At 63.3% G+C, this 27,062-nt stretch overlaps 3 protein-coding genes across 5 annotated transcripts in view; 2 read left to right on the forward strand and 1 right to left on the reverse strand.

Annotated features, from left to right (window-relative positions):
- The window catches only part of SUN1 (Sad1 and UNC84 domain containing 1), a 41,462-nt gene extending 39,528 nt beyond the window's left edge, over positions 1-1,934 (forward strand). For both annotated transcript variants that reach the window (XM_052663897.1, XM_052663903.1), the window contains exon 24: positions 210-1,934. In XM_052663897.1, the coding sequence (XP_052519857.1) occupies positions 210-323 (114 nt within the window). In that variant the 3' untranslated portion in view covers positions 324-1,934. The remainder of the gene's footprint in view (positions 1-209) is intronic.
- A 565-nt stretch (positions 1,935-2,499) lies between these two features.
- GET4 (guided entry of tail-anchored proteins factor 4) lies at positions 2,500-17,732 on the forward strand. 2 transcript variants are annotated; one of them, XM_052662728.1, is made up of 9 exons: positions 2,500-2,694; positions 6,191-6,269; positions 6,478-6,559; positions 6,901-7,050; positions 8,546-8,684; positions 9,841-9,981; positions 12,403-12,478; positions 12,698-12,770; positions 17,095-17,732. In XM_052662728.1, exons 1-9 carry the CDS (start codon positions 2,540-2,542, stop codon positions 17,178-17,180), a joined length of 981 nt encoding a protein of 326 aa, XP_052518688.1. In that variant the 5' UTR covers positions 2,500-2,539; the 3' UTR covers positions 17,181-17,732. The 2 variants fall into 2 exon arrangements, with proteins under 2 accessions (XP_052518688.1, XP_052518693.1); XM_052662733.1 differs by lacking the exon at positions 2,500-2,694 and adding an exon at positions 2,996-3,341.
- Positions 17,733-19,249: 1,517 nt separating this feature from the next.
- Positions 19,250-27,062, reverse strand: part of ADAP1 (ArfGAP with dual PH domains 1) — a 32,389-nt gene continuing 24,576 nt past the window's right edge. The window contains exons 5-11 of the mRNA XM_052662722.1: positions 23,510-23,622; positions 22,882-23,028; positions 20,893-20,976; positions 20,266-20,328; positions 19,858-19,929; positions 19,467-19,695; positions 19,250-19,377 (exon numbers count right to left, since the gene is read on the reverse strand). Of these exons, the coding sequence (XP_052518682.1) occupies positions 19,349-19,377; positions 19,467-19,695; positions 19,858-19,929; positions 20,266-20,328; positions 20,893-20,976; positions 22,882-23,028; positions 23,510-23,622 (737 nt within the window). The 3' untranslated portion in view covers positions 19,250-19,348. The remainder of the gene's footprint in view (positions 19,378-19,466; positions 19,696-19,857; positions 19,930-20,265; positions 20,329-20,892; positions 20,977-22,881; positions 23,029-23,509; positions 23,623-27,062) is intronic.

Raw genomic sequence — 27,062 nt, forward strand, 5'->3', positions numbered from 1 at the left:
GAGTGCACCTCGCCAGTGCGCAGCTTATCCCGCGTGAGCCTGTCGCACGCAGCGACCTGAACCTGTGTGCTGTAATGATGCGTTTCATGTTAAAAGCTTAATCTCCAACTTGGCTACTTCATTTCAAGTCTCATAGCTGGGGAAGTAGTGGGGCTTGGGCATATTAATATGAAATGTGTGATTTTTTTTTCTTTTCCCCTCAATTACAGAAAAAACCGGAAAGAGCTTTCCAAATAGTGGAACTTCGGATCTTTTCTAACTGGGGCCATCCTGAATACACGTGTCTTTACCGGTTCAGAGTTCATGGAGAGCCTATTGAGTAAAGAGACGACTCGCTATTCTTGTACATTTTGTATATAGTGGACAGCCTGGAACACTGGAATCCTTCATGGGCTCAGGAGTAGACTGCAGCATTTAGTCGCCCCTGAAATACACACGCCGACCACCGGCAGGACCCAGGGTGGAGTGATGCCCGCTGCCCGGCCGCTGCCCCGTCCCCAGCAGACACTGCATGCTGGCTCGTGGGCTCAGAGGCCTACCAGCCACAGGTGGCCTCTGGGGATTCATCTGAATGTATGGTTCACACACTTATTTTTTGGGGGGTGGGGGGGATTTGATTTTGAACATAAAACTACTTGCTTGACATCAGGAACAAAGCAAAGGAAGTTAAAAAGTTTGGAGTGTTCTTGAGGCCTTGACAGCAGCCTTCACCAGCCCCTTGAAAGGGCCTTTGGGAGCAGATATGTGTTCAACCCAGCACACGTCTTTCAGGGATGAACGGTGTCACCCAAGCTGAGAGCTGAACTCCCTTCCTTTAGGATGAGATGCTCCTCTGTTGGCATAAGTGGTCCTTTATATCACCAGGTGCAGAAGTAATGAAAATGGGGTTTCCTGCTTAGCATGCTCCCACCGCTGAGAAGGATTTTCCATCATCCCTTCAGGAACCCTGGAGCGTTTGCCTTTGTTGCAGGTTTGAAGTGTATCTGGCTCAAGAGGGGATGGTCTGGATCTGTATAAAATGTAAATAGAGTTCTCAGGTCTCCACTGGGCTCATCCCATCGGGTTCTCCCTGCAGTTTCACTTCACACTATGAATAGGAACCAAGAAATCCAGTCTTTTTGGGTATTTTCAGGTTTTGTCTTGAATTTTGCTGAAAAGCAAACACTAACATGCTCTGTCTTTCAGAGGCTTATGTTTTTATTCCACTTACAGTTATTAAAGGAGATTGTCCCACGTGGCAAATTCATGAAACCAGGACATTTGGTGACGCTGTTCTTACAGCAGCACTTTGTGCTGGCTCTGGTTGGATTTGCCTTTTATTACGACTTGGCCATTCTCTTTGTTTTGGTTATAATTAATATTTAATATTTAGACTATTTTACTGAGCAGACTTTATAAATGTATCTGCAAGGCACTTAAAGTTACAGATGTTTTACCTTAAGAATTATTTAAGTTTTATTGGGTTAAGACAGTTTTTTGGTGTACCATAAATGTATTTTCAGAAAAAGACAAAATGATGGTGCTGACTGGTTTTCTGAAGAGTTTTATGTATATTGCACAACAGTCCTCAAATATACAAAGACTACATAAACTAGGATTTTTTTTCACTCTTGTTAGAATTGAAACTAATGCCTATGCAGTTAAGTTGAATAAAATGTATACATATGTTTCATATATTACAGGATAAATATATAAATCAAAATTTCCTATATAAAGCTAAATTTGGGAGATGGGGTGGAAATATTTTGAATATTTATTTTTAAAGATGCGAGACAGGACTTTGTGCAATGTATTTTTGTAAATGCTTTTCAACATACTTGTCTTTGGTAGAGCTTCTTTGCTGCCACCAAAGTGGTAAGACGCTACCGAAATGTTTAAATAAAGAGTTTTAATTTTTAAAAGTGCATGTGACGTTTCAGATGAATAATAAACAGTATGTTCTTTTCACTACCTGCTTCGTCTCTGCCCCGGGCGATGAGGGGGACACAGCGCGTTGAGCGACCCCTCCTCCGACTCTTTCCGGCCGGGTCGCCTCTGCCAGGTCTGGGCCGGGGTCGCCGGGCAGCGAGCCTCTCGGCGCGCGCGCGCCCCGCCCCGCCGTGCGCGCGCCCCGCCCCGCCGTGCGCGCGCCCCCCCGCCGCAGACGCGTCTCCGCGTTTCCCACGGGCCCCCCGCGAGCAGTCAGCGGCGGGGCCGGGTGTCGGGCGCCGGGGCCGAGCGCTGTGCCCGGACCCCGAGCCGCCGGCGCCCCGCTGAAGGGCCGGGAGCGCGGTCTTCCCCGGAAGGCCTCGGTGTCTCGGCGGCCGCAGCCACGGCGGGGCGCGCCCTGCCCGCGCTCCCGGGGACGGGGCCGCCGCCGCCGCCATTGTGGCGCCGCCCCGCCCCGCGGTCACGTGCCCGCCCGCGCCCCGCCTCCCCGGCCGCGCGCGGCTCCTCGCGGGCCACCGTAGAGGGCACCCGGAGGCCGCCGGGACGGAAGCCGAGAGGCGCTGCCGACCGCGCCTGCGACAGCGTCAGCCCTGCGCGGAGCGCCGGCCCGATGGCGGCGGCGGCGGCGATGGCCGAGCAGGAGAGCGCCCGGAACGGCGCCCGCAACCGCGGCGGCGTCCAGCGCGTGGAGGGCAAGCTGCGGGCCAGCGTCGAGAAGGGCGACTACTACGAGGCGCACCAGATGTACCGGACCCTCTTCTTCAGGTAGGCGCCGCGCCGCGGCCGCCGCCTTCCAGGGCTCTCCGCCCGGCCGCCGAGCCCGGCGCCCCGCCCCCGGCCGCCCCCCATTGGCCGCGCCGCGCCGCCCCGCGCCGCCATTGGCCCGCGCCGCTGCCCGTCGCCTGGGCGGTGGGAGCGGGCGGCGGGGAGGCGGCCGGGGGCGGGCTGCAGCCCGGGAGCGGCGCCGCGGCCCCTCACCCGCCCCCGCGGCCCCCGCCGGCGCCCGGGCCCGCGGCCGCCGGCGCCCGACCCGGAGCCGCGCCCGGGACTGGACCCCCCGACCCAGAGCCCCGGCCGGGACCGCGGGTGGGCCCGAAGCCCTGGCCGAGAGTGCAGACGGCCCGGGTTCCGGAGCCGCCGCGGCCGCTCGCCCCCTCCACCGCCCTGAGCGCCGTTGAGTCCGAAAGCCTCGCTCCGCGCCCCCCGGTTCTTCTCCCTCCGCGCCCGGCCGCGAGGCTGTAAACATGCTTCTCCTGCTGCGTGGCCCTTGCTCCCGGTGTTACTGACCCGGCTGTTTCCATGAAGCCGGTGTTTTTGTTGTGCGTGTGCGGCTCGCTGGCCACGTGCGGCAGTTGAGCTTCTGGAATGTGAGTCCCTCACAGGATGGGCTGTGAGCGCAGAGGAAATGTCAGGTAACTTCGGGAACTACTGACTGCTTGGACGTATTGGGTTAAATGCGATGTCGCTTTTGGTGTGGCCTCAGGAGCTGCCCGGGCGCCGCCTAGCTCGGTTCTGCTCTGGACTGCAGCGTGTCACACCGTTTCTGCGGTCGCTACAGCTGCTGCTGTGATTTCCTAGTTGTCCCTCTGCGCGTCAGGCATTGCTGTGTATTACATAAATGCTATCAGCCTTTAGGTTTCTTGCCAGAAAACATTTGGGCCATTTGTTAGCATTTAAAGGTAATTTTAGAGGATTTAATCTGTTCTGCGGAATGTTGGTTTTTTTTTTCCAAACTGTCCCAGGGCGGCAAATACTTTGCTGTGATGTTTATGGGCAGTCAGGTCTGCCTTAGTACATTTAGGCCTGGATATAAACTTTTCTTTTAACGGCAGGTTGAATCCGTGTCTTGGGAACTCTGGCAGTGCCTTCTGTTTTGGTTGTTGGTTGGTTGGGACGCAGTGCGAGTGAGCCTGCCTCAGGTCGTATTTGGGCTCGGTGGCCCAGAGGACCAGGGAGCAGGGAGTTAATTGTCCTTCAGGGGATGAGTCAAAGGTGTAAGCAGGTTTAAAGTCTGTAACGTGGAGCCTTCTGCCCGGAGCCCAGCCAATGAGATCTGTAGGATGGGAGCTCTGTAGCTTTTGAGATTTGCCTGGTGCTTGCTGTTCTCAGGGATTTGTATATAAATATTTGCCCCAGTGATTAATCAGCAAAACTGGATCGTCCCAAAAATAAACACAGCGTTCCTTGTTGTGAGCCAGTTCTGCAGTCACCGCTGTACCAGGAGCGTGATTGTTGATTAGCTTTGAAGAGGCCTCCCTGTGCCCAAAGTGTGCTTTGTGGTGACCACCAGCCCTGCCTTGACTTGTATTCACGTTTTTCCTCTGCTCAGTGACCTGTAACCCAGGACAACTTGCTAAACCTCTTCTCTACGTCTTGGCTTCCTCTTTGGTCTTTGAGGGGCTCCTACACGTGTTCAGGACTCCTGAGAAGTGAACAGTCAGCTGTGGACCCAAGCAGGGTGGCGTTAGTGGGCGTCCAGAGGGGCCAGCTGAGTCGGCCTGCAGGGCGCCATCCGTGCTCAGACCTGCGGTTGCAGTCCTGGCTTAGAGCTCTTTGTGGCTGGCAGCTTCCGAAGAAGTCAGCCTCACTCTTGTAATGACTTTTTATAAGTGTTTTTAAGCATTTATATAAATGTACAATTTGATGGGTTTTGACATATGTATTCACGCAAGAAATTATCACCAAAGTACTGAAAATACCCCTCATGCCCCAAAGCTTTCTCTTCTGCCTTTAAAATGAATTTTTCACCCCTTGCCCCCAGGCGTCCACTGATTTCTGTTATGATACATGGGTTTGCATTTTCTGGGATTTTATGTAAGTAGCATTATATAGCATGTCCTCTTTTCATCTAACTTTTCAAGTTTCCTTAGCATGATCATTTGAAGATTCACCCTTACACGTGTCACTAGTTAATTATCGTTGAGTGGCATTCCGTTGTATGGGTGGGCCACATCTTATCCATTCACCTGTTGGATAAATTCACCTATCTGTGCTATTTTAATTCGCTTACACTGTGTCCCCCAGCAGCTTGAGGAGAGGGAGAGGAACTGGGTTGGATTTACAGGGTGTATGCTGCGCGAGGGGGGCAGGAGCTGCTGGTTCCAAGGACGAGGGCGGCCGAGCTCCGTCCCAGGTGTTACGGGCACTCTCTTCAGCCTTCTCTCTGCCGGGACAGGAAGGGCTCAGACACGTCCCTCTGCGGCGTGCAGAAAGCGCGTCAGGCTTCGGGGCACCTGTCACTGCTGGGGGGTTTCCAGCCGCTGGCGGTTCTCCGGCGGGCAGGGCTGCCAGGACTGTGTGGCTGTGGTCACTGGGAACCGGGGCTGCTGCCCCAGGAACCCGGCCTGTCTGCCTCTCGGGCCTCCGGTCCCTCCCTGGCTTTTTAGGTGCTTGTCTCTAGCTGTGCTTCGGGGGAGGATCCGGAGCCTGTCGTGTGCGTGAAGCAGAGCCCGCTGTGAGCATCTGTGCCGCGGCCGTGCGAGGGCTCGCTTTTCCAGAAGCCCGGCCCACGCCCGCAGGTGCCCTGGGTGCTTCTCGGGGTGTGGGTGTCTCCTCCGGGTCCCACCCTGTGCGCTGAGGCTGAGGCTGCTGCTCCCGAGCCGGGTGCATAAAAGCCCTTTTCCGTGGTTGGTCCCGGCCTGAGCCCGAGGGCAGCAGGGCTCCCGTGTCGCCTCTGCTGCGCGCCTACTGGCCGCGCACCTCTCACATCTCCCACTGGGCTTGTCTGGGCTGGGACGCAGGTCTGACCGGCTAGGCGGGTTTCGGGCCTGTTTATCCCTGAGAGGAACATGTGGCCAGTGGGCCTGGTGTCCTGTGCTCAGCTCAGGCCTGACCCTGCCACCCTGGATCTCTGTCTCGCTTGTTGTGGAGGAATCACCCTTTGTATTCTGTGTGGGCCTCATTGCCCATTAGGTTCCTGTCCGCCTGCAGTTGGGACCAGCTTTTCCCAACTCCTGTCCCCAGCGAGACGCCTTCCCGGTGGAAAGCACTCAGGGGAGGGGACGGCTTCGCAGCCCATCGGCCCCGATGCGTGGTCCTGGCCAGGTTCCCCTGCCTTTTGCCGCGGTCAGACCTGTGTCTGAAGCTGGAAGTGGCCCTCAGCCCCTCCCTGGTCCCTCTGCTGAGACCCCTGCCCTGCACCAGGAAGGTGCTGCTGTGGTCGGAGAGGGTGCCCACACGCGGTCACCAGACGGGGGTGGGGAGTGGCCGAGCTTAGCGGGCCTGTGTGGTGGAACCTGACGGCCCGCCCTCTCTCCCGCAGGTACATGGCCCAGAGCAAGCACGCCGAGGCCCGCGAGCTCATGTGCTCCGGAGCCCTGCTGTTCTTCAGCCACGGGCAGGTGAGCCGTCAGCGCGGAGCATCCAGGGAGAGGGCTGGAGGGCGGCCCTAGCGTGCCCGTGTCCCGCCTCGGTGCTCGGAACTGTTTCCTAGGTGCGGTCGGCCACTGGTTTTTAACTGGCAGCCAGAGCCACCGGCCAGCCTCCCCGCCTTCTGAAAACTGGCAGGAGCCTCTCTTCCCACTGACCGGCCTCTCTAACGTTTTACAGCAAAACAGCGCCGCTGACCTGTCCATGCTCGTCCTGGAGTCGCTGGAGAAGGCAGAGGTCGAGGTGGCCGACGAGCTGCTGGGTGAGGCGGCCCGAGCCCCACCGTGCACGCACACACCACACACGCACGCATGTACTCACATCTGCACGCACGCGTTCACGTGCTCATATACTGAGGCCTGCACGGACCCTGCGGGGGTTGTTGTGGATACCCGCAGCCCGTTTCCCGCCTGCCCGCGCCGCTCGCCGGCCCCGCTGGGGAGGCGCCTGGTGAAGGCGGGCGGCGAGTGGTCGGGTGGCCCCAGGGCCCCACCACTGTGCCTGCCCCCGGGAGTGGCGGGTCTCGCTTCCTTTAGATGCCCGGTCCAGAGTCGAAGCAGCGCGCGTGCCTCCGGGTCAGGCCTGTGTGCTGTCGTTTTGCAGAAAGTCTGGCCAAGCTGTTCAGCCTGATGGACCCCAACTCCCCGGAGCGAGTGGCGTTCGTGTCCCGAGCCCTCAAGTGGTCCAGCGGTGGGTCAGGGAAGCTGGGCCACCCCCGGCTCCACCAGCTGCTGGCCCTCACCCTGTGGAAAGGTAGGTGTGTTCGGGTGGCGGCCGCTGGGCTCTGCATCCGCCACCCCCACCGGCCCGTCTGCACCCACCGCTCTCTTCTAAATGGGCAACCGCGGGCGGGGCGTCGCCGACCCATCAGCGCTGCGGCAGTCCTCAGGCCGGGTGGACACATGGCGGCCACGGGCAGGGGCCGTCACACCGCACCAACGGGCGGCCTTGTCCGCCCCGGCCTGTGGCAGTTCAGAAGGCTTCAGCTAGAAGCCGCTTTGCTCTGGACGCACGGGCCGGGCTCTGTCCGCAGGTTGGCTGGGCCCGAAGGCCGCTCTGCGCTGCCTTGTCTGCCTGCGTGCCCAGCCTACCCGAGTCTGCGGAGCCGGGTGTGTGCGGCCGGCGCCTGCGCAGAGATCTTGCTGAGGTTGGGAGCTGTGTATCTCTGGTACGCGTATATTAAAGATTTGAAGTTGAAGATCTGAGTATTTTAAGGGTCTCAAGCACAGATGGTGGGTGAGGTTGTCGGGACCCTGCGCACATGGCAGGCTATGCTGAGGGGTGTCTGCAGGTCCCCCCTGCGCTGGGCAGCTCCCGGGGGTGTGTGCGCGGGGCCGATGTCCTGTTAGAGGGCTGTAGGAGCCCTGGCCCCCTGAGGTCTTGTGCAGCTGCTTGCCCGGGGCTGGAGGGCGCTGGAGACTTGCCAGGTTTCTCCTCTCACCTGGAGGCTGTGAAAGCTCTTGGGGTTGGAGGGAGAGGAGACCCCGGAACTAGCTCGGTGCTGGAGGCAGCCAGGAGCTGGCTGTGACCTGGGGCTGGGCTGGGCTGGGGAACGGCTGGAAGGTGGAGAAGGCTTAACCCGAAGCACTGGAGACTCCCCTGGAGGAGAGGGACCCAGCGTGGCGGGTGAGCAGGACCTAGGGTCCCTACCCTGTAGCTGGGTCTCAGCCTCTGTGCCACCGATTCCGGGCGTCCTGCCAGCTCTGTAGCTGCTGGGTGGTCTGGGGTTGGGGTTGGGTACCGTTGGCACCCCCAGCTGTGACGGTGGACAGTAGCTCCAGGCATCCCAGTGTAGGACTGAGTGGCTGGGGTACTGGGGTAGGAGCTGAGTGGCTCTGGGTGGGAGATGTTGGCTGGAAGGTGGGTTGGGGGATGGGGGCCCCTTCACAGCTCCAGTCCTCTACTGAAACTGGGCAGGCTGGGGTTACCCACCCAGAGGGCAGTAGCCAGTGTGGAGTCAGAGGCTCAGAAGAGCCGAGCAGCAGAGGACGGCTGGTCCCCAAAGAGCCTGCGTCCGGTCCTGGGTCCTCGTCAGGATGGCAGACGTGGGTAGAGGGCCCCTGGGCTCCACCCCGCGTGCTCCGCTCCCAGGGGCCTCGGGTTCTGCCTTCCTGGCTTGCTCCCAGCTGTCCCCACGGTGGGGGCAGTCTGGCCTCCGCTGGGTCCACCGAGCAGGTGGAGTGCGCGGACGCCACGGGGCCCTGTGCTCACGTCACGCTCACGCCCACCCCCCGCGCTCCGCCCACAGAACAGAACTACGGCGAGTCGCGGTACCACTTCCTGCACTCGAGCGACGGCGAGGGCTGCGCCAACATGCTGGTGGAGTACTCCACGGCCCGCGGCTTCCGCAGCGAGGCGGACATGTTCGTGGCCCAGGCCGTCCTCCAGTAGGTACCCGCCTGCTGCCCTCTCTTCGCGTGTGGTGTCCCGGGGCCCCAGGCTGGCCTCTGGCCGAACCTCACGCAAGCACAGGTCTGAAGTCACTTGGCATCCCACACACGCCTCACGTCCCCAAGCATGACGCTGCCGCTGACCTCCGGGGGCTCCAGACCTGCCCTCTCTCAGGTCAACTCGGACGCGCCTGTCGGCAGAAGTACTTTTTACGTCTTAAGTTACTTTCCTGTTGCCGTGCATTTCGCTTTCCTATTTATCCGTCACATCTGGTTGGGAGGGAGTCACTCTTTTGGTGGGACACAGGCATGCACTGAGTTCTCAGCGCCACGCTGGGATGTGAAGTGTCCGTATGACACGGGTCTTGTTCAGAGGCGGCTTGTCTTCCCGACGTCTCTTGGTCCGGACATGGCGATGGGGGCCGCCCGCAGCTTCCCACCCAGCTCTGCGTCCCTGCTCTTCTGTCCCAGCTGAGCCTTCTCTTTTGAGTTGCTTGGACAGTCTGTTCTAAGAGCGCTGCGGCACAGCAGAGTCGCTGGAGGCGTGAGCGTCGTGTCAGGCCCACATGGTGGGGAGCTCACGTGAGGTGACTGGGGCCCGGCCTCCCCCAGATACACCGCTGCTGTGAATGAGAGAGGACTTAGATCTGGCGGCCAGGCCTCGGGCCGGGCCGTGTCTCTTGAGTTGGGGGACAGGGAGCTTCGGAACCCCACCAGCACCACTTGTTGCTGAATCTGGACTCCGAGAACAAAACCAGTTCACCATCCGGAGCGCCCTGACCCCAGCTTGGCGCGTGGTGCTGATGTCCCCTGTGGCCTCTGCCCTTCCCTGTCCATCTGGCTGTGTTGTGGGCCCACGCTGCGCTGAAATCTGGCCACAGACACGTCCTCCACAGGGAGGAGGCCAGCGCTGGGCAGCATCCAGCCCGAGTGCTCGCTGGCAGGGCAGGCAGGCGCTCGGGCTCAGGGAGCTGCTGCCCCCCTCTACTGACCTTGGCCGGGCGCCCTCTGGAGTCAGTCCCCACGCTGTCAACCCCAGCTCCCTGCGCTGGGCCTGGCAGGCACCTTAGGTGGGCGGAGCAGGGTCGTGGGCCCCCATCTCCTGCTCCTGCGGATGTGTGCAACCACTGATTGGGATGTTTCTTATTTCCAGGTTTCTCTGTTTAAAAAACAAAAGCAGCGCCTCGGTGGTGTTCACGACGTACACACAGAAACACCCGTCCATTGAGAGCGGGCCTCCTTTCGTGCAGCCCCTGCTCAACTTCATCTGGTTTCTGCTGCTGGCCGTAGATGGGTGAGTGTGTGCGTGGAGGTGTGTGCGTAGAAGCGTGTGCTTGTGTGAAGGCACTGGAGGTGTGCAGAGGCATGTGTGTGGAGACGTGTGTGTGTGGAGGCATGTGTGTGTGGAAGCGTGTGTGTGTGGAGGGTTAGGGTTAGTGTGCAGAGGCATGTGTGTGGAGACGTGTGTGTGGAGGCATGTGAGTGTGTGGAGGCGTGTGTGTGTGGAGGCGTGTGTGTGTGAAGGGTTAGGGTTAGTGTGCAGAGGCATGTGTGTGGAGACGTGTGTGTGGAGGCATGTGAGTGTGTGTGGAGGCATGTGTGTGGGTGGAGGGTTAGGGTTAGTATGCAGAGGCATGTGTGGAGGCATGTGTGTGTGTGGAGCCGTGTGTGTGGAGGCGTATGTGTGTGGAGGCGTGTGAGTGTGGAGGTGAGTGTGGAGGTGTGTGTGGAGGCGTTTGAGAGTGTGTGTGGAGGCGTGTGAGAATGTGTGTGGAGGCGTGTGTGTATAGAGGCGTGTGAGTGTGTGGAGGTGTGTGTGTGGAGCCGTGTGTGTGGAGGTGTGTGTGGAGGCGTGTGAGTGTGGAGGCATGTGTGTAGAGGCGTGGGGGGGGGGCGTGTGTGTGTGGAGGTGTGTGTGTGGAGGTGTGTGGAGGTGTGTGTATGTGGAGGCGTGTGTGTATGGAGGCGTGTGTGAGTGGAGGCGTGTGAGCGTGTGTGGAGGCGTGTGTGTGGAGGCATGAGTGTGTGGAGGCATGTGTGTGTGGAGGCGTGTGAGTGGTGTGTGTGTGGAGGCGTGTGTGTGGAGGCGTGTGTGTGGAGGCGTGTGAGTGTGGAGGCGTGTGTGTAGAGGCGTGTGTGTGTGGAGGCGTGTCAGCGTGTGTGGAGGCGTGTCAGCGTGTGTGGAGGCGTGTGTGTGTGGAGGCGTGTGTGAATGTGGAGGCGTGTGTGTGTGGAGCCGTGTGTGGAGCCATGTGTGTGGAGGCGTGTGTGTGTGTGGAGGCGTGTGGGGGGGGCGTGTGTGTGTGGAGGTGTGTGTGTGTGGAGGTGTGTGGAGGAGTGTGTGGTGTGTGTGGAGGCATGTGTGAGTGGAGGCGTGTGAGCGTGTGTGGAGGCGTGTGTGGAGGCATGTGTGTGTGTGGAGGCATGTGAGTGTGGTGTGTGTGTGGAGGCGTGTGTGTGGAGGCGTGTGTGTGTGGAGGCGTGTGTGTGTGGAGGCGTGTGGAGGCGTGTGTGTGTGGAGGCGTGTGTGTGTGGAGGCGTGTGTGTGGAGGCGTGTGTGTGTGGAGGCGTGTGTGTGTGTGGAGGCGTGTGTGTGTGGAGGCGTGTGTGTGGAGGCGTGTGTGTGTGGAGGCGTGTGTGTGTGTGGAGGCGTGTGTGTGGAGGCATGTGTGTGGAGGTGTGTGTGTGTGGAGGCGTGTGTGTGGAGGCGTGTGTGTGGAGGCGTGTGTGGAGGCGTGTGTGTGGAGGTGTGTGTGTGTGGAGGCGTGTATGGAGGCGTGTGTGTGTGGAGGCGTGTGTGTGTGGAGGCGTGTGTGGAGGCGCGTGTGTGTGTGGAGGCGTGTGTGGAGGCGCGTGTGTGTGTGTGGAGGCGTGTGTGTGTGTGGAGGCCTGTGTGGAGGCGCGTGTGTGTGTGTGGAGGTGTGTGTGTGTGGAGGCGTGTATGGAGGCGTGTGTGTGTGGAGGCGTGTGTGTGTGGAGGCGTGTGTGGAGGCGCGTGTGTGTGTGGAGGCGTGTGTGGAGGCGCGTGTGTGTGTGTGGAGGCGTGTGTGTGTGTGGAGGCGTGTGTGGAGGCGCGTGTGTGTGTGTGGAGGCGTGTGTGTGTGGAGGCGTGTGTGTGGAGGCGTGTGTGTGTGGAGGCGTGTGTGTGTGTGGAGGCGTGTGTGTGTGGAGGCGTGTGTGTGGAGGCGTGTGTGTGTGGAGGCGTGTGTGTGTGGAGGCGTGTGTGTGTGTGTGTGGAGGCGTGTGTGTGTGGAGGCGTGTGTGTGGAGGCGTGTGTGTGGAGGCGTGTGTGTGTGTGGAGGCGTGTGTGTGTGTGGAGGCGTGTGTGTGGAGGCGTGTGTGTGGAGGCGTGTGTGTGTGGAGGCGTGTGTGGGCGTGTGGAGGCGTGTGTGTGGAGGTGTGTGTGTGTGGAGGTGTGTGTGTGTGTGGAGGCGTGTATGGAGGCGTGTGTGTGTGTGGAGGCGTGTGTGTGTGGAGGCGTGTGTGGAGGCGCGTGTGTGTGTGTGGAGGCGTGTGTGGAGGCGCGCGTGTGTGTGTGGAGGCGTGTGTGTGTGGAGGCCTGTGTGTGTGGAGGCGTGTGTGTGGAGGCGTGTGTGTGTGTGTGTGGAGGCGTGTGTGTGTGTGTGGAGGCGTGTGTGAGTGTGGAGGCGTGTGGCTTCTCTCCCCATGCCCGTGGTCCTGCGCGGCATCAGTGTGCTGGCCCCTCCTGCTCCAGGGGGAAGCTCACGGTGTTCACGGTGCTGTGTGAGCAGTACCAGCCATCCCTGCGTCGGGACCCCATGTACAACGAGGTGAGGGCCGGGGAGGGGTGTGTGGAGAGAAGCTGCATGGGCGTGGGGGGTGGGGAGAAGAGGGAATGGGGAGAAGCTGCGGGGGCAGAGGGAGAAGCTGGAGGGAAGCTGGGGGGCTGGGGGAGAAGCTGGAGGGAAGCTGGGGGGCTGGGGGAGAAGCTGGGGGGCGGTGGGGAGAAGCTTCCGGGCGCGGCCCGGCTCAGTGCCCGCCCCCCACAGTACCTCGACAGGATAGGACAGCTCTTCTTCGGTGTGCCGCCCAAGCAGACGTCATCCTACGGAGGCTTGCTAGGTGAGGGGGCTCACGGGTGGGGGTCCGTGGGTGCGGCTCAGAGCACAGAGTGCGTCCGGGGCCTGGAGCGCGCCCGACGTTGGCAGGGGGGGTTGCTGGCCCATCTCCCCGCCCCACTGGGAGCCCCGGCCCTCCGCCTGCGGAGCAGAGCGGTAGGGCCTGTTGCCCCCGGTGAATGCTCTCCCCGGGGCTCCTGTCTGTTGGCCGCAGAGTCAAAGCCGGCTGTGCTTTGTGGTAAAACACACGTTAGATGCCGCTGCCCACCTCAGCCGTGCCGTGGGGCCGTGAGGCTGCAGAGGGCGCTGGTCCTGGCCGGGCCCCAGCCCTCCTCTCGGTCCCTGCGAGCCGGGCGCCCCCCGGGGCCTCACCTGGTGGAGTCGGTGCCTGTCCCGTGCTGGCTGCGGCCGGTGCCGTGACTCCCTTCCTCTCTGAGGCGGCGTGTGTCCCGTCGCGCGCGTGGACCGCGTCTTGTTGACCTGCCCGTCATCAGCAGGCGCGTGGGTTCTCCCCCTTGGCCCGGTGTGAGCGTGGCTGTGCCAGCCGTCTCCGTGAGGTCTTGCTTTCGGTGCTTCTGGGACACCCAGAAGCAGAGTTGCTGGGCCTGTGCGATTGCTGAGCACACGCCCTCCGCCCACGGCGGCTGCTCCGCTCTGCACGGCCGCCGGCGGGGCGGAGGGTCCGGGGCCTGCACGTCCGCATGCCGCCAGCACTTGCTGCCGTCTGCTGGCGGCGGCGCCGGACCCGCGCTGCCGCGTGTCTGCTCAGGGACCGAGCACCTTTCTTCCGTGTGCTTGTCGGCCGTTGGTTCATGTCGTTTGCCTAGCTCTGAATCTGTACTGGCTACCAAGTCCTTACCAGACACATGAGTTGCGACTATCTGCTCCCATTCTGTGGGCTGGCTTTTTTTTAAGCAGTTTAACGTCCAAGCAAGACCAAGAGGAAGGCAGGGAGGTTTCCCACAAGTGCCCCTCCGCCGCCGGCGCAACCTCCCCGCCTCCAGCGGGTCCACCTGTCAGGACGCCCCTGCTCTGACGGCCTCACCACCCGGGGCTGAGTATGCCAGTGTCACTCTGGTGTCTGTGAGTTCGGACAAGCGCCCGGGAACGTGCACACGCCGTTACTCTGGTGCTGCCCTGAAAACCTCTGTCCGCCTGTTCTCGCCTCCCCTCCCTCGGCACCGTTTTACTCCCTGGAGTCTGTCTTAGATCCTTAATTGGAGGGTGACGCTTTACGGCGCCGCGCTGGAGGGTGACGCTTTACGGCGCCGCGCTGGAGGATGACGCTTTACGGCGCCGCGCTGGAGGGTGACGCTTTACGGCGCCGCGCTGGAGGGTGACGCTTTACGGCGCCGCGCTGGAGGGTGATGCTTTACGGCGTCGCGCTGGCTTCTGCCGCCCGTCGCGCGACCCTGGAGCGTCTTTTGACACGAACGTTAAATGTCCACCCTGTTTTCTGCTGCTCTTCGTTGCTGGTGCCTTTGGAGTCATTTCCAAGTTCCGCGTCGCGAAGCGTTTGCCCTGTGGTTTAAGAGTTTTGCTGGCTGAGGCCTCCATGTGGGTCCTTGGTCCGGTCTGAGGGGATCTTTGACGTGGTGGTTGCTCGCGCGGCCGTCGGCTTGGTTCCTGGGTGCGCGGGTCTCCAGTTTTCCCAGCACCGCGTGTTGGAAAGGACTGCCCTTTCCCCACCGAGTGGGCACATCCCGCTTGTCCAAAGCCTCTTGCCGCAGATGTGAGGGATCCTTTCTGCGCTCGCTCTCCCACTGGCTGGGGCGCGTCTTAGGCTCGGCCGCCCTGCTCTGCCTCGTTACTAGAGCGTGTCTGTCTCTCTGCGCCCCAGTAGGCTGTCCCTTGCCCGCCAGGCTCCTCTCCGCGGGATTCTCCAGGCAGGCACACCGGAGCGGGTCGCCGTTTCCTCCTCCAGGGGTCTTCTGACGCAGGGGTCGAACCTGCGTCTCCTGCGTTGGCAGGCGGGTTCTTGACCACTAGCGCCGCCTGGGCAGCCCAGCCTCGATGACTGTAGCTTCATAGTAAGTTTTCAGATGAAAAAGTGCAAGGCGTTAGTTTTGTTCAAGATTGTTTTGGCTGTTTGCGTCCCTTGAGAGTCCATGTGAAATTTAGGGTGGGTTTTTTTACTTCCACAAAAAACGTTTTGGGGATTTGAGATTTCATTCAGTCTGTTGACAGCTTTAGGTAGTATTGACATTTAAACAACATTGAGTCTTTTTGTCTAGGAATATGGGATGTGTCTTCACCTACGTATCTTCCAGAGATGCTTCATACTTGCCGTCGTGAGACCTCTCGCCTTCCTGGTTCAGCTAGTGACCTGTTTTACTCTTTTTGATGCTATTGTCAATAGAATTGCTTCTGTTTACTCTGTACTCTGGAAATTTTTACATGTAAAATCATACCACTTGCAGACAGATAATTTTACTTCTTTTCAATTTGTAATTCCTTTTATTTTCTTGCCTAATTGCTCTGGCTAGAACCTCAAGTTCAGTTGACCCTTGAACACGTGGAGAGGTTGGGGTGTTGATTTCCTGAGCAGCCGAAAGCTGGTGTGTAACGTAGAGTTGGCCGGCTGTTCATGGGCTCAGCCAGCTGCAGTGTGAGCATAGGAAACAAGCCCCCGTGTGAGTGGGCCGCGCAGTGCCTGTGTTGAGGGCCACTGGGGCCGTGTTGAGCAGGAGTGGGGCAGCGACCCTTTGGTTTCAGGGCAGGAGCTGCAAGCCTGTCACCGCTGTGGTGGTCGCTGTGGCCCACGTCTGGCTTTCATCACATCCTGGCGTGAGATGGTTCCTTTCTGAGTGTGTTTATGAAAGTCTTGACTTGGTCAAGTGCTTTGTCTGTACCCATTGATGACCATTGGTTTCCCTTCACCTGTCGGGCTGTGTCACACTGACTGGTTTCCGCATATGGAGCCTCCCTCCACTCCAGGAGCAGAGCCCGCCTGGCCGTGGCGCTGAGCCTTTCCCCAGCTGCCGCGCTGGGTCTGCGAGTGTCCTGCTGAGGCGTTTGCGTCAGTGTTCATGAGGGATGTTGGTTTGCAGCTTTCTTTCCCTGCAGTGTCTGTTCTGGCTCTGGCACTTGACGGGCGGGTGGTCCTAGCTCAGCAGTTTCACCAGGGAAGCTATGAGGTTCTGGGATTTTCTGTGCTGGAGCCTGACTCCAGATCTGCCCCCTGACCCTAGAGCGTGTTGGGAGTGTGTGTCTCGGGCGCTGGCGGGCGCGGGCCCGGGCGCTGCCTCTCCGGGCTGGGCCTCTCCCTGCCCCGCTGTCTGTGCTGCCTCTGTCTCCCGAGTCCTGGCTGCCCTACCCTCCCGAAGGGCAGGGGCCAGCCGAGTCCTGCACTCAGACGTGGGTTTTGGCATCGCTAGCGCTCTAGGCTTCCTCTTGAGCAGATAAAGTGCCTTACAGAGCCCACATGTGCCGGGCCCGCCACTGTCCCCGGGGGACATGCAGGCCAGGCAGCTGGTCTTCTCGGCTTCCTTGGGGGGAGCTTCGAAGACAGGCAGACAGCCCCTTCTCCATGAACCCACAGCCCCTGTCCTTTGCTGTGGAGCTGCCGTGGGCCTCAGGGCTGCAGGCCCGGGAGAGCAAGTCCCTCGGCGCGTCCCCTGCCCGATAGGCCGTCGCGGGCGAGCCTGCCCCATGGGGATCTGCAGGGAGGCTGGGGTGTGCGTTGTCGATTGGCGCTGCCACAGGGAAAGGTCTCCTGAATCATTTGAGCAGCTGTTTCCGCTTAGGTACAAGCCAGACTTGACCTGTAGGCGGAGTGGTGTGGCGTGTCAGCGGCGGGGTGGGGGCCGCTCCCCTTTTCTGGGCTCTCACCGCGTCCAGCCCTCCTGCCCCTCGGGCCTCGTCAGCAGCCCTGCTTTTCCCGCAGAACCAGTCCCAGAGTGCCGCCCTGGGGCAGGCTCACCCTGGGGGCACCAAACACCCTTTCTTCCTTGCTCCCTTGTGTGGTTTGGGTTCGGGCACTTTATAAACTTTGCTCTTCCTTGCTCCCTTGTGTGTTTTGGGTTCGGGCACTTTATAAACTTTGCTCTTTGTATCAATGGAGGAGTGGTTCTTTGGATAAAAATTAGGTAAAGTGGCCCAACAAGGCCGACAAGCGGCCACAGTCGCTTTAGAACCGACACATCTCCAGTTCCTGCGGCGCTGGAGGGGTAACCGAGCGAGTGAACCCGCTGCTTGGTCCCCGGTGCCCCCGGCCTGTGCTGGTGGCCGTGCCGGGCCCCCGCAGGCCCCCCGGGGCGGGAGGAGGGCGCAGGGTGGGAACGCGGGGCGGGACCGGACTGGGGCTGACGGTGCCGCGCCCCTTCCAGGGAACCTCCTGAGCAGCCTCATGGGCTCCTCGGAGCAAGAGGGCGAGGACAGCCAGGACGACAGCAGCCCCATCGAGCTCGACTGACGCCCGCGGAGCCGCAGACTCGGCCGGGCCGCGGCGGGGCCGGGGCGCGTGGGGGCCCGGGCCGGGCCGTGTACCTTGATGACCCCAATAAAGCGCAGGCCCTGCGGCGCCTCCTCCCGGCCCTCGTGTCTGGTTTGCTTGGGGAGGGCTCGGCGGGGCGGGGGGGCCTGGCCACCGTGTCCCAGGGACAGCTGGGCAGCCAGCGCCTGGCCATCAGAACAGCTCTCGTCAGGAGACTGCGGGACCCCCAGCTTCGTGGGGCGGCGTTACCACCGGCCAGAGATGGAGGCCATGACCTGACGGCTCGGGTTTACACAGGTGAGCGGCCCGGGACGAGCAGGCCTGTGCCTCACCGACGCTGCACCAGATGCCCGGGACGGTTACAAAAGGGGAAACACTTTATTTTTTCACAATTATAATAAGAGTTGTAGATTAATACCCGGTGATCATGCATGGGAAGGAACGCAGTACACAATTTTATTTACTGTAAAAATGGAATTTAAAGGAAGGTTTGTGTTCATTGTTGAGTTTAAATAAATCCTTTATACTGGGCTCAGCAGCAGTGGTCCTTTCTGAGGGAGCTCCTGGGGCCGGGTGTGGGCGGGGAGCAGCGGCCTGGACGCCCCATGAGGCCCGTGGGCGCTGGGACCAGTGTTCAGCTCTGTCTGGAGTGTGTCCTTGGTGGGTGGCACCAAGTGGCCAGTGTTGGGAGAGTGGCATGGTTTTAGGTATGAACAGTGTTGTATCTGAATCTGCGGACAGGTGAGGCCTCTCAGGCCCTCTGAGCGGCCGGTGGGGCTGGGTGCCCTGAGCCCTGGTCTCGTCGAGCAGGAGGTGCTGCGTACCTCTGACTCCCGCACCGCCACGTGGGCTCTGCCTTTTCTGAGAAATGCTCCCTGCTGGCTGGTCACGCAGCTCTTCTTTCCCAGAGCTCTCTGACAGAGCATGTGGGTGTGCAGAGTCCACACTGACAGAGCGGGCTGCCGCTGTCCAGGGCCCGAGGCTGAGTCCTGGGCAGCCCTGCGTGGTCAGGAAGATCTGGGGACCCTGGGCGAGGCCCCCTGCCTGCTCTGGAAGTTGAGGACCTGGGCTTCCTGGGACCTGGACTGGAGGAGCCGCCAGGGGCAGGGGGTCTGGGGAGACAGAGCTCTGGCCCCGGGTGACCTCACAGCAGTCCTCACCTGGCCCAGCCATCTTGGTGACCCCTGACCTGGCGAGCCCTGGCAGTGGTCCCGGTGGAGGGGGCTTGTGCTGCCTGCTGGCCCCTGCAGCCCCTGCATAGGGTCCAGCTTTCGGATGGGTCTGCACTGTGCGAGGGGAGACGGGCTCACAGGAGGGCGCCTGTCCCCATCCCTGGCTGTGGGCCCGCCGGCCAGGCCGAGGCCTGGTGCCTTCCTCTCGGTCCCAGCAGCTGGTCCAGGTCCCCTGGGAGCATGTCATGGCCACACAGGACAGCACCCAGATGACCTGGCGGGTGACCCCCACACACGTCCTGCTCCACCACAGCCCTGTCCCCCCACCCCGGGCACACAGGGAGGCTTGGGGCAGTTACCACTGGCCAGCAGCATGCTGGGCTGCAGACGTGAGCTGGGCCCAGGCTCCATCCTCTGAGGGGTCAGAGACAGGAGGCAGAGATGGGGGGGTCACAGTCAGCGCGGAGTCCCGAGTCGGCGTGGCAGGCGCCCAGGGGCAGCCAGGCCTGAGGCCTGAGGTCCTGGGGCTCCTGCCGTGGGGGCCCGACCCCCCAGACCCACACATCCGTGGGTCAGCTCCCTGAGGATGGGATCCATGTCTGCCGCTCTGGCCCCCAGGACCCCAGGACCGACACGGCAGGTTTCAATAAATATGTGTTAGGAGGGGGGCATGCAGGCTGGCTCTGTCCCCACAGCCCAGCTTCCTGGTGGGAGGGGCTTCCCGATCAGGTGGGCAGTGGCAGCTGGGGGCTGGTCCTCAGAGGAACGCGGGTCTGGCGGGCAGAGGTCGGTGGGGGTGCTGTGGGTGTCCCGTGGGGGGTGGGCAGCAGCGTGGTGGGGTCAGGCTGGGCCAGCCCACGAAGGGGTTCCAGAGACACGGGTGCTCGTGGCTGAAGCTCGGGCCCCGTTGGCCGCGGCCTCCTGCAGCCACGTCCGGGCAGTCCAGGGTCCTCGGGCCTCCGGGACCTCCTCATGCTAGGGCTTGTGCTTGAAGTGGGCTTCCACTGCAGAAGGACAGGGCCCCGCCGGGTCACAGCTGCCCGGGGTCGCCGGGCTTCCCCCTCGGCCAGCCAGCCCCCCCCCTCCGCCTCACCTGCGTACTCCTGGGGCAGCATGGGCCTGTCCACCACCTTCCGGAGCGCCTCCATCCACGCCCGCTGCTCCGATTCCGTCTCGCAGGCCAGCAGGAACCGGCGCTCTGGCGTGACGATGGTGATCCCATGTGGCCAGTGGTGGCCCTGGGTGGACGGTGGGAGCCCGTCTAGCACCGTGTAGCCGCTGTCTCTGCTGCCGATGAAGACTTCTCCGCGGGCGAAGGCGTCCTGGGGGGGTACCGGGGGTGCTGCACGGGGCGGCTGCTCCCGCCGGAGTCATTCAGCTGCGTGCAGCCCCGCCCCCCAGCTCACCGAGCAGACCGCCCGGGCCTTGCAGTGACGGGAGGGCACAGCCCATGCCTCAGGGGCCCGGGGCGTGTCCGGCCTTACCAGCGGGTCCTTGAAGTACATGAGCCTGCGGTCGTCCATGGTAAACCAGCGCTTGCGGAAGCCTTCTGTCTGCTGGGGGGTGAGAGCGCAGGTCGGCCCGAGGCGGCGCCTCCCCAGGGGCCCCATCTGGTCCCGGAGGCTGGGCCCCGTGCCTGCCCGCCCCACCCTGTGGCGGGGACCCCGGGTGCACAGGGGCGTGTCGGGGAGGCCGAGGGCGGGAGGCAGGGTTCGCAGCTGACCAGGCCGGACCCAAAGCCCCAGGAGCGGGGTCAGTGGAGCCCACGCTCACAAAACACATGAGCAGTTGCCGGCACTGTTTACCCCCGACCCTGTCCCGCCCAGCCCCGGGTGACGGGGATGGGGCCTCGCTGTGAGGCCTAGGCGTCCAGGGCGCTGGGTCAGACCCACCTTGGGCCCGGTCTTCTCCATGTAGCCCTCCTGAAGGTAGTTCCTGGACAGCTTCGGCACCAGCTGGGGCGGAACCGCGTGGCGTGGGCCTGGGGGGCCTCCCAACCCGCCCCCCGCCCCCCGCCCCCCGCCCCTCGCTCCGCCCCTCGCTCCGCCCCCGCCCATCTTGCCACGCCCCGCCCTGCCCCTCGCTCTGCCCCCCTCGCCACGCCCCTCGCTCTGCCCCTCGCTCCGCCCCCGCCCTTCTTGCCACGCCCCGCCCTGCCCCTCGCTCTGCCCCCCTCGCCACGCCCCTCGCTCTGCCCCTCGCTCCGCCCCCGCCCTTCTTGCCACGCCCCGCCCTGCCCCTCGCTCTGCCCCCCTCGCCACGCCCCTCGCTCTGCCCCTCGCTCCGCCCCCGCCCTTCTTGCCACGCCCCGCCCTGCCCCTCGCCCCGCCCCTGCCTGCCTTCCCCGTCCACAGTGACAGCGAGACCCCCTGGAACAAAACCCCGTGGCCTCCAGGGACTTCAGGCCCCTTGGCGGCCGGGGTCTCTGGGGGCCGCGTGGCCCTCGGTCGGCCCCCAGCCGCAAGTCCCGGCCGAGGGCACACGTCCCCCCCGCGCCACGGGGAGCCGCAGCCACTCACGTCGGCGTCGCTGGCCCCCGGGAAGGCCACCTGCAGGTAGTGGAAGCGGGCGGCGCGCAGCGCGTTGAACCAGTCCACCATCTCCTGGGGGCAGAGGCGGGGTGAGGGCCGCGCCGCGGGGCCGCCACGCGCCCAGCCCCGCCCGCCTGGCCCGCAGGCCGCCCGCGGCCGGCCCCAGAGCAGGCCTGGGCGGCGGGCTGCGGCCGCGCTGCCCCTCAGCCCCGCTGCTCCGTGTGCCGGGCCTTTCCCCAGACGCGGCTGTTTTTATGGCCGGACGCTGGCCCAAGGAGGCGCATCTGTTTATAGACCCGCGCACAGCCTGCTCTCACCAGCCGCACCAGACTTCATAGGTCAGTCTCGCAAGGCACTTGAAACAAATAATCAGTGGGCCCTAATCAAATGCCAGAGGAAAGGAAACTGAACAAAATGAAGAGGCAGGCTGCAGACTGGGGGGAAATATCTCCAGCCAATGCAACTGATGAGGCTTTAATTCCCAAATATCTACGAACAGCTCATATGACTCTGACACAAAAACAGCCCCGTCAAAACACGGGCAGAAGACTTAAATAGACGTTTCTCTAAAGAAAACACACAGGTGGCCAGCAGGCACATGGGAAGACGTTCAACATCACCAGCAATCAGAGAGACGCAAACCAAAACCACCACGAGCCACCTCACACAGAACGGCCGCCGTCGAACGGTTGCAGAGAACAGACGCTGGAGGGGCTGTGGGCAAGAGGGGCCACCTTCACTGGTGTGAGTGTGAACCGGCGCAGCCGCGTGGACAAGTGCGGAAGTTCCTCAGAGAGCCCAGAATGACCATGTGACCTGCGGCCCCACTCCTGGGAGCAGTAGAGAAGACTGACTCAAGCAGGTGCGCTTGAAGACACACAGGCCGCCTGCGCGCCCACGGGCAGACGCGTGGGGGAAGGTTTGTGTGCACACACAAATATCAGCCATTTTTGAACGAAACGAATGCCATCTGCAGCTCTGTGGATGCGTCCAGAGAGTAAGTCAGGAGAAGACAAATACCATCTGAAATCACTTACACGTGGAATCTAAACTATGACAGAAATGAGCTTTCATGAAACAGGCTCACAGAGAACAGACCCGTGGTTGCCGAGGAGGAGGAGGGGGTGGGAAGGGTGAGCTGGGAGGCGGGGCCGTGCAGAGGCAGGAGGGTAAGGAGGGTAAGGGCAGGCCTGTGCAGCTCAGGGAGCCTTATTCCGCCCCCGGTGACAGACCGTAGCGGATGGGAACGTGAGAAAGAGTCCGAAGATGCTGACACTGTAAGGCCACTATAGTTCAGTAAAACTAAAACCAAAAACACGGAACCCAGGATGGGCTAGAACAGGGGACCCAGGAGCAAATGCTGGCGGTCAGTGATTTCCGTAACAGTGTCAAGACTGGTCGTTGGGAGAAGACAGTCCTTTAAACAAACGGTGCTGGGAACACTGAATGTCCACCTTTCAGAGAATGAGGCTGGACCCTTACTCAAGCACAGATGCATCAAGGGCTGAAACGTGAGTCCCCGAGCAGTAAAGTTTACGAGAAAAACACGGGGCCACGACGTGACTTGGCAGAGACTTCTTGACTGTGACCCCAAAGGCACACACAGCCGAAGGGGAGCCTGGCTATTTAAACACACTGAGCCTCAAAGTGGAGAAGGCGACGGCACCCCACTCCAGTGCTCTCGCCTGGAAAATCCCATGGACGGAGGAGCCTGGTGGGCTGCAGTGCATGGGGTCACCGAGAGGCACGACCGAGCGACTCAGCAGCAGCAGCAGAGCATCCGAAGATTGCGCGCCGCGGACAACCCGCAGCACGGCCGAGCACTCGGAGGTCACGCCAGAGTGACACGCCGAGGCCAGGCCCGAGGGTCTGCTCGGAGGCCCAGCCTCGCCGGGTGGGGACGCAGCCGCCAGCTGCCACCCCCTCCTCGAGGGGCTCCTCGGTCCCCTCCACCACAGGGCCCAGCCGTGCGCCCACCTTCCCGTCCTCGTGGTAGACGAAGACGTTCCGGGTGCTGTTGTCCTTCAGGTGGGTGACCTGCAGGCCGTGCGGATGGCCGATCTTGGCCGGCTGGAAAGTGGCGTTCAGATGCTCGATCTTCATGACGGCCTTGGGCTCCTTGGCCTGGGGAGCAGGGCTGGGCCTCAGCAGCAGGCAGACATGGCGGGCTGTGCATGCTGGCCCCACACGTGCGTGCCATGCGGCTCTGAGCAAGTTCCCTACACTTGCTGGGCCTGGGCTTCCCCGTCCAAGGGAACTGCGCCTTCCCAGGAGGTGCGAGGGGGGCCCTGTGGCCCACCCCACGCTAGGCCAGGTGCCCCTTCCTGCTCCCCACCCTGCCAGCCTGACCTCTCCCCTCTCCCTGCCGTGGGGCTGCGGATGCCCCGGTGCCCTCGGGCAGGGCCAGCCAGCCCCTCCACACACTGCCCAGGGGCCCCTGACTGCCTCAGAGTGGCAGTTCCCTGTCCCTCGAGGGCCTAGGAGTGCCCCCAGCGTCACCCACACCAGAGGGAGTGGCTGCGACCAGCGGCGGGCGGAGGGTCCCCAGGGGGGAGCAGTGTGTTTCCCAGGAGAGCGCGGAGGGCCGGCCCCCGAACCCACTCACATCACTCCTGTTGAAGTACTTCAGGGCCCCCTCACGCTCCGTCAGCACGAACTTTCGGCTTAGGAACTGCCCATTGTCGCGGCCGCGCTTCCAGAGAAAGCCTTCTCGGTACCCTGGGGGGAGGGCATGGTTGGACAGCCGCCCCGATGGGGGGACCGGGTGGTCGTACTCCTGGGCGGGGGCCTGCCCCCCCGGGGGTGGGGGTGGGGGGCTCCTGAGCGTCTCTGGACCCCGGGCCTCCCCCTTCCTTTCGCTGGGTGGGCGGGAGGCACGTGGCGCCCACGGGCTCTGCAGGCCTGGGGCTGGCAGCGGCCAAACACCCAGATGCGAGAGCACCACGGGCCCAGAGAGACGGGGACGGGGAGGGAGGTGGGAGGCGAGCTCGGACACACGGCGCCGTGACAGCCTCGGCCGGGAACCGGGGAGCCGGCCCTGACCTCCGGGCCCGGGCTCTGTCATGTGGCTTGAAGGTACAGACTGCGGTCAGGGCTGCAGCGGCGGGCAGGGGAGATGGACAACAGGGGCCGCGTCCGCCCTGACCCCTCTTGCCCTTTCTTTCCCCTTTGCCTGCTCTGGGCCCCGTGTGAGTGTCACAGGGCAGGGCCCCCCGCTGGCCCTCTGAGCCGGCCGTGCCTGGTGCTGCCCCCTGCTGGAGGTGACCGCAGGCTGTAGCTGTCCCAGTAGGGACGCCGTGGCGAGGTGCTGACCCCGGAGCCTCCAGCTCCCTGCCCACCGCCCGCCCCAGACACCATGGACACGGGGCGTTTCTCTGCGCTCCAGACGGCCATAAAAAGGCGGCCACTGGCCCCCTGAGTCTGCAGTGCGACAGGCCAGGTGGGGCCTCCGCCCACGCCCCACGCCTCGGAGCCTGGGACAGGCCCAGCCCCGTGCCCTGCACACAGCACCGGTGCCCGTGTGTGTGCTGGAGGACAAGGCCACCACCACGCCCCCAGCTCAAGCCTGGCACGTGTGCTGACTAAACGAGCGCCCCGCCAGGGCAAGGCCGGAAGACCCCTGGCCGGCTTCCCCGACCCTGAGTCAGCTAGAGAGAGCAGTGCCCAAGGAACAGCTCTTCTGCGAGGATGGTCCCTGCCAGCACCCTGTCCGCACCAGACACGGCCGGCCAGGCACGCACTCAGCGGTCTCGTGGCCCCACACGGGCCTCCGGGGCCGTCCTGCGGCCGCCCACCTGCTGAGGACGCGGCTGAGGCGGGCAGCAGTCCTGTCCGAGGCCGCTGGCCAGTGAGCGCGCAGCTGCCGGCCGGGCCCAGCAGGGGGCAGCAGCGCCTCGGCCGGCCTGGGCTGGGGCGCCCCTGCTGTGGCCAGGATGGAGCTCCAGCCCGTCACCCCGACCCCGCTGACCCGCCGCGGCCGGCCCAACGGCGAGCCGCCAGGAGGCCTGGTTTCGGGTGTGTGGCCTGGCCGTGGTGTTTCCAGGTGGGCACCCGCCAGCCTCCGATGCCCCCGGGGGATGGGCGGCTCTTAGGCCACAGTTGAAGCCCGCGGCCGAGCCACGCTCTCCCCGTGATGCAGGACGCAGCAGCCCAGTCCCTGCTGTGGGCACCGCCACCCAGCACGCCCTGGGCTCCAAGCTGGGCCCCCGGCCACCCACCCGCCAGCAAGCCCAGCCCAGGGGCCCCGAGCAGCGCCCACCCGCAGCCCATACCAGGGGCCCGGCTGCGTGCAGCATGACCGTTTGCTCCCAAAAGACTGGCCAGTGCTGGGGCAGAGGCCACAGGGTTCACTCAGCATCTACTGAGTGCCAGCTGCACGCCCCACGTGGGGCCGCTGGAGAACCCAGGCTGCCCCCCGCTCAGCAGCCACCTCTGCTCGGGAAGCCCTGCGTGGAGCGGCCAGGACACGGCAGGGGCTCCAGGCTCCAGTGCTGCCCACCCCGGGGACGACACACGGGAGCCAGCTCCCCTGTTGACCGTCCCCCGAGGGGACAAGCAGTGGGCAGCTTCTCATCAAGCTCAACACACACGTCCCACGAGGCCCTGGGGCCCCCGGGCTCTGAGGGGCTGGGACCTGTGCGGCCGGGTGTGCTGTGACAGGCGGCCCTCGGGACAACAGGGGCCCTGTTGCCTGTGAAAGGCGGCCTTTGAGGCTCGGTGCAGGCGGGGACGGGCTGGGGACAGAGCCAGGAGCGGCCGGGACCTGGGGTCAGCTGGCCGAGGGGCCTGTGGGCGGGGTTCCTGCTGCATCACCTCAGGGCGAGCGCCTCCCACACCCGACCTTGGCCAAGGGCAGCGCGGGGCACCCACTGCCTCGCCCGCCGCCACAGCAGAGCCGTCGAGCCGGGCTGGCGCCTGCGGTCCCCGCCACAGCCTCACGCTGGGGGTCCCTGCCTGACGGGGGCACATGGGCGCCCCCGGGCATGCCGACCCTGACCTGGGAAGTGACCCTCACGGGCACCTCGTCTACAGTGGCTTCTGGGCGGGATGATGCCCCCGCCCCTTGCGCTCGGGTCCCTGGATCCTGGAATGTGCGGCATCCACCCGCTGCAGGCTGCTCAGGCTGCCCGGCTCAGCCTGCGCGCCCTCCCTCTGGGCCGCGGGCGCCCTCCCTCTGGGCCGCGGGCCCCCTTCCTGGTGGCTGTGGCTGTGTCGGATTCCCATGCGTGGGAAAGGCCCCGGGAACCCCGGCGCTCCTCGCAAGGGCTGCGCCTTGAGGAGGACGACCGGCCGGGGCAGCTGCCCTACCGCCCTGGACTGCCGGGAGGCGAGGGCTGGGGAGAGACAGGGGCACGGGGAGGTGCAGTGGGGGCCGGGGGGCAGGAGACTCGGGGCTTGGGGCCTAGCCCCCTCCTTGCAGTACAGCGCGGGCAGGGCTCCAGTCTCGGGGTCTCCGGCCAGCCAGGTGGGCAGCTGTGGGGAGCCGTGCCCCGGGCCACCACCCTCTCCCCAGGAGGCCTGGGGAGGCAGGCGGGGAAGGGGCAGCCCCGCCGTGACCACGAGACAGGCCACTCAGGGCCGCACTCAGAGCAGTGCTGGGCACCTCTGGGTCCCCAGGGCACCTCCCCACGGTACCCTGAGGGGGGCTTTGCCCCAAGGGCCCTTGCAGAGGGCTCCCATGGGGTCCTGCACACCCGGGACACTCCCTGAGAGTCTCAGGGCACCCAGAGCTCCACTGGGTGAGGGGGTTGGGGGACCACAGGCTTGGATCCTCAGGCTCGAGGTGGCGGCATTTACACTCTGGGAGGTGCTGGCTTTGAAGCAAAGAGAAGAAAGCCTGGCCAGGGGTCACTGCCCCGAGCCGGGGGCAGAGACGCAGCCAAGGCCAGGGCCTCCCTACCTGGGCCCGAGTGCTCGGAGAAAAGGGGGTGGCCTCCCGCAGAGGAGCTGACGCCTGGTGGGAGCTGTCCCCTGTGAGGCCCACACCGTGCCCAGCAGCTCTTCGCGGCACCCGGGGGAAGTGGGAGCCGAGGGTGCTTCCAGCCAAGGCAGGGAGTCTGGAGCTGCTGCAGTGAAGCCTCCTCCGCGGGCGGCTGCCACCCAAGGTGGAACCAGGGGAAGCGGGCCGCATCCTCAGGGCCCTGACCGCTGACTGAGGC

The sequence above is a fragment of the Budorcas taxicolor genome, chromosome 2 (assembly GCF_023091745.1).
Source record: "Budorcas taxicolor isolate Tak-1 chromosome 2, Takin1.1, whole genome shotgun sequence".
NCBI lineage: Eukaryota > Metazoa > Chordata > Mammalia > Artiodactyla > Bovidae > Budorcas > Budorcas taxicolor.